This window comes from Cherax quadricarinatus, chromosome 72 (genome assembly GCF_038502225.1).
Source record: "Cherax quadricarinatus isolate ZL_2023a chromosome 72, ASM3850222v1, whole genome shotgun sequence".
Taxonomy (NCBI): Eukaryota; Metazoa; Arthropoda; class Malacostraca; order Decapoda; family Parastacidae; genus Cherax; species Cherax quadricarinatus.
The window spans coordinates 3,623,459-3,629,458 of record NC_091363.1 but is presented as its reverse complement, the minus strand read 5'-3'; the positions used below and the strand labels follow the sequence as shown (position 1 = coordinate 3,629,458).

The window sequence follows — 6,000 nt, the reverse complement described above, 5'->3', positions numbered from 1 at the left end:
TCCTGGTGTCTACTCTATTTCTTGCTCCTCCTGTCCTCTTCAATACTTCGGAGAAACTGGTCGGTCTCTTTCTGACAGACTTAGGGAGCACAAAAATAGTGTTAGGCTTGCCGACACTAACAATGCTCTTTTCTGTCACGTCAGAGATCATAGCCAACCTATTGACTGGTCTTCTGCTAAAACTGTCTTCCCTACTTCCAACTCGAACAGTCGCCGTCTAGTTGAATCCTCTCTAATACACAACTTTCCTTGTATGAACCTTAGCCCTGGCTTCGTCTCTGTAGATGCCTTCCTCTCCCACTACATTGTAAAATGCTCCAAACTTCAGAACACCCGTGACTTAACCTGAATCGTGACTTAACCTGAATCCTCATTTTTTCTTTTTCTTTTTCTTCTTCCTCTTCCCCTTTCCTCTTTCCTTTTCTCCTCTGGGTTGTCTTTCTCTCTCCTGTCTCGTGTTTCTGTTCCTTCTTCATTTATTTCACCACTTCCCTTTCACGCACCTCTGTGCGCTTGCTGTCCCTCTGTGGGGATCTAGCTCTCTTGCAGTGCTCCCCTTCCTTTGTATTTGACTGGCTCGTCCTTTTTATTTCCCACTTCTACCACTACCACTACTACTACCTCTTCTTCTACTACTACTACTACAACTACTGATGAAATTGAGACACATGTGTGGCGTCTGGTTGTCTTTGTTGTGGCGTTTAGCCATCCAGTGGCTGGCTGGATGGCAAAAGCGTCTATGATGGGGAGGATGCCGGGAGGTGTTGTGCATGTGTCTTAATTTCATCTTGTCGAGTTATATACAACTCTTGTACTACTACTACTACCACCACCTCTTCCTGCCTATATATGCCGCATTCCTGCTCCACCTCTGGTTAGTGTGACTTTGTCAATGGTCCAAGTCGGACCGAAACGTCGTCGTAAGCTTCTCTCTTTTATGTGCGGGTTGCTTTGTGTATTTCTTTCTCTCTTTCCTCTTTCTCTTTTCTCTCTTTCTCTCTCTTTCTCTTTCTCTCTTTCTTTTTCTCTTTCTCTTTCTCTCTCTCTCTCTCTCTCTCTCTCTCTCTCTTTCTCTCTCTTTCTCTTTCTCTTTCTCTCTCTTTCTCTTTCTCTTTCTCTTTCTCTCTCTTTCTCTCTCTTTCTCTTTCTCTCTCTCTCTCTCTCTCTCTCTCTCTCTCTCTCTCTCTCTCTCTCTCTCTCTCTCTCTCTCTCTCTCTCTCTCTCTCTCTCTCTCTCTCTCTCTCTCTCTCTCTTTCTCTCTCTCTCTCTCTCTCTTTCTCTCTTTCTCTCTCTCTCTCTCTTTCTCTCTCTCTCTCTCTCTCTCTCTCTCTCTCTCTCTCTTTCTCTCTCTCTCTCTCTCTCTCTCTCTCTCTCTCTCTCTCTCTCTCTCTCTCTCTCTCTCTCTCTCTCTCTCTCTCTCTCTCTCTCTCTCTTTCTTTCTTTCTTTCTCTTTCTTTCTTTCTTTCTCTTTCTTTCTTTCTCTCTTTCTTTCTCTCTCTCTCTCTCTCTCTCTCTCTCTTTCTCTCTCTCTCTCTCTCTCTCTCTCTCTCTCTCTCTCTCTCTCTCTCTCTCTCTCTCTCTCTCTCTCTCTCTCTCTCTCTCTCTCTCTCACACACACACACACACACACACACACACACACACACACACACACACACACTATACTTCACAGTATATGTTATACAGTATATAGTGTATATATCATGATATGCAGTATATATTTGTATTAGATATTAGTTACAGTACTGATATGTGTAATATGAAGACATCTTTGTGTACCTGGATTGGCTGTGTTCATTTAAAGGGTTTTTGATGTAGTTAGCTTTCAATGACGGATTTATTTGTCATAATACAATACTTATTTTAATGTCTGCCAGGACAATAACTGGTTTAGGAATACTATATGTAACTTTAGATTCTTTGAAACTATGGACAGATTTCATTGGACTTAAGAATACAGAGCTTACAATTTTCTTGATTTTTCTGAAGGGTGATGCAATAGGTTTATGATAATAGGGTATCATATAGCAGACTGTTCATTATATGTCCTTATGATGTTGAGAGGTATGACTATCACACATTTGCCAGACAGCTGACAAGAGTTTGATGAACTCTGAATCTGGTTGCATACATAGAGCAGCAATAAGCAAAACCATCTCTCAGGCTACATGTCGGTGTTGTGTCGTGTGTCAGACGTACCATTAATTCTTGGCCTTAATTTGACAGAGGGGGCGGCTCGTGCACGTTCTCCTGTACGAGAGGTCGATCAGTCTGGCACCCTTGTCTTGGGTAAGTAAATTGCATTTCATTGCTAGTTATTTATTGGTACAGTATATCTATTAATCAGTTGAAAAACAACGATAAATGTTGTATATGTCACTCCTTCTCCGTTATACCTATGCAAAGTCTTAACGGAGTAGGGATTAAAAGATTGAGAAACCACTCATGTAATACTTTGTGTAGGTATATTCATTGCTTTTAACTCTTGTAATTGTCCTTATTCATAAATCTTTCCATAAATTAGCTACTGAATGTCTCTTGGCCTGCTCTACTTTCCTACACCTCGCATCTGTCCTCATCAGCCATCTTGCATCTTCCATTCATGTTTTGCTAATGGAGTAAGTTGCATTCACAACAGGTTAAATAACTTTGCAGTAGTAATTATTATAGATGTATGTATTTTCAGAGAATTAGAGGATTTCATTAAATATTTGTAGATAACAGATAAATGTAGATAATCACAGGCAATCTTTATATAACATTTGTAGATGCCTCGTTCATGTTACTCTACTGATCTTCTCTGATGGTTCTGTTTTTAGTGCTCATTCTCTTCTTAATTAGCATGAATAGGCGGGTACAAATAGGAAGTGCATCTGTCTTGTACACAGCAGACTGAGAATCAGATGCCCATCATGTCTTGCACTGGATGACCCACTTGTATTTAGCACTAAAAATGAATTAAACATGATCTTAACTGGCACTGATTTGCTACACTGTCCTTGACATCCTACCCCCCTTCGTTTTTGTCCACGACATCCTATCCCCTTTTTTGTCCATGACACCCTACCCCCTTACTTTTTGCCATTAATATTTCCTTGACACAGCCTACCTCTTGATCCCAACAGTTCCCCTCCCCCTCCTCACCCTTGCCATGTGCTAAATGACTCGCACTGGTTTAGTGCTTTCCATAACTAGAATAATATCCCAATGATATGTTGTACGATAATTCTGTTTGGGATTGTGACATTGTAATTTGCATAATGGAGACAAATGGTTTTTAGGACCTGACGAGCTGTTAGTGTGTAAGCAGGTAATATTTAGTGAAGGGATTCAGGGAAACTGGTTATTTTTATATAGCTGGACTTGAGTACTAGAAATGGGAAGCAAAATGCCTGTACTTTAAAGGAGGGGTTTGGGATATTGGCAGTTTGGAGGGATATGTTATATATCTTTATATATGCTTCTAAACTGTTGTTTCTGGGTGCCTCTGCAAAAATAGTGATTATGTATGAGTGAGGGAAAGTGTTGAATGATGAAAGTATTTTCTTTTTTGAGGATTTTCTTTCTCTTTGGGTCGCCCTGCCTCGGTAGGAGCAGTACTGCCGACTTGTTGAAAAAAAAAAAATTTAATATAACCACTCTTACATCTGTCTATCCAAATAACTTCACGACTCATATAAGGAAGGAGCCTTATTTTCAATATTGACTGAAGAGGATCTGGGAAATCAATCTGTTGCTGCCCAGAGTGAAAAAGTTGTATAACCACAAAAACAATTGGCAACACAAACTTTTATTGACACATTTTGCTGTCATGAAATTCATGTAAAAGGAGAGATGTGGCTTTCATTAAATGTTAAAACTCAGTTTTTTTTCTATTACTTCTCTGTCTTGTCTTGAGCATCTGCTACCTCACTATGAAAATAAGAGTTAGTGATGATAGCAATATTTTTTATTGAATGGCATTTACTTATTATCTTAGCAGAAAAACCTGTAACCATACATTTGTTGATCCACTTCAGGAAGGGTAAGATGTTAGTGGGTTTTGTATGTTCTCAGGTGCTGGAGCCAAGAAGGATGATGTGGTTCACCTACTTGGACAAAGTCTCCCGCGCCTCTCCTCCGACCAGAAGGATACTGTAGCTCGAGCCAAAAAATATGCTATGGAACAGTCCATACGTCTTGTCCTCATGAAACAAACTTTAGCACACCAACAACAGGTGAGATACCATAAGTCTATGTTTTTGGCTATTGGGATTTGAAATGTGTCAAGTTTTAAGAAGACTTTCTCACAATTTCTTCACAGTTCAGGCGAGATATAAGCAACTATTGGCAGAAAAGTGGGCTGGTACAAGTATGAGTAGTGGGGGGGGGGGGGGGTTGAAGGGGGGTTGGAATAGTTTTAAAAATTCAGTATTAGAATGTGGGGCAGAAGTTTGTGGTTATAGGAGGGTGGGGGCAGGAGGAAAGGGGAGTGAATAGTGGAATGATGAAGTAAAGGATGTGATAAAAGAGAAAAAGGTAGCTTATGAGAGGTTTTTACAAAGCAGAAGTGTTATAAGTAGAGCTGAGTATATGGAGAGTAAAAGAAAGGTGAAGAGAGTGGTGAGAGAATGTAAAAGGAAAGCAGATGATAGAGTGGGAGAGGCACTGTCAAGAAATTTTAATGAAAATAAGAAAAAATTTTGGAGTGAGTTAAACAAGTTAAGAAAGCCTATGGAACAAATGGATTTGTCAGTTACAAACAGGGTAGGAGAGTTAGTAGATGGGGAGATGGAGGTATTGGGTAGATGGCAAGAATACTTTGAGGAACTTTTAAATATCGACGAAGAAAGGGAGGTGGTAATTTCATGCACTGGACAGGGAGGTATACCATCTTTTAGGAGTGAAGAAGAGCAGGATGTAAGTGTGGGGGAGGTGCGTGAGGCATTACGTAGAATGAAAGGGAGTAAAGCAGCTGGAACTAATGGGATCATGACAGAAATGTTAAAAGCAGGGGGGATATAGTGTTGGAGTGGTGGGTATTTTTGTTTAATAAATGTATGAAAGAGGGAAAGGTACCTAGGGATTGGCGGAGAGCATGTATAGTCCCTTTATATAAAGGGAAGGGAGACAAAAGAGATTGTAAAAATTATAGAGGAATTAGTTTACTGAGTATACAAGGAAAAGTGTATGGTAGGGTTATTTTTGCAAGAATTAAAGGTAAGACAGAATGTAGGATTGCGGATGAGCAAGGAGGTTTTAAAGTGGGTAGGGGATGTGTAGATAAGGTGTTTACATTGAAGCATATATGTGAACAGTATCTAGATAAAGGTAGGGAAGTTTTTATTGCATTTATGGATTTAGAAAAGGCATATGATAGAGTGGATAGGGAAGCAATGTGGCAGATGTTGCAAGTATATGGAATAGGTGGTAAGTTACTAAATGCTGTAAAGAGTTTTTATGAGGACAATGAGGCTCAGGTTAGGGTGTGTAGAAGAGAGGGAGACTACTTCCCGGTAAAAGTAGGTCTTAGACAGGGATGTGTAATGTCGCCATGGTGGTTTAATATATTTATAGATGGGGTTGTAAAAGAAGTAAATGCTAGGGTATTTGGGAGAGGGGTGGGATTAAATTATAGGGAATCAAAATGGGAAGTGAGTTACTTTTTGCTGATGATACTGTGCTTATGGGTGATTCTAAAGAAAAATTGCAGAGGTTAGTGGACGAATTTGCGAGTGTGTGTAAAGGTAGAAAGTTGAAAGTGAACATAGAAAAAAGTAAGGTGATGAGGGTATCAAATGATTTAGATAAAGAAAAATTGGATATCAAATTGGGGAAGAGGAGTATGGAAGAAGTGAATGTTTTTAGATATTTGGGAGTTGACGTATCAGCTGATGGATTTATGAAGGATGAGGTTAATCATAAAATTGATGAGGGAAAAAAGGTGAGTGGTGCGTTGAAGTATATGTGGAGACAAAGAACGTTATCTATGGAGGCAAAGAAGGGAATGTATGAAAGTAT

At 39.7% G+C, this 6,000-nt stretch overlaps 1 protein-coding gene across 8 annotated transcripts in view; it reads left to right on the top strand.

The window, feature by feature from the left end:
* Positions 1-6,000, top strand: part of hfp (Poly(U)-binding-splicing factor hfp) — a gene marked incomplete at its 3' end in the record, with an annotated part of 75,686 nt that overhangs the window by 39,830 nt on the left and 29,856 nt on the right. For all 8 annotated transcript variants that reach the window (XM_070100305.1, XM_070100306.1, XM_070100304.1 and 5 more), the window contains 2 exon segments: positions 2,227-2,289; positions 4,057-4,217. In XM_070100305.1, the coding sequence (XP_069956406.1) occupies positions 4,161-4,217 (57 nt within the window).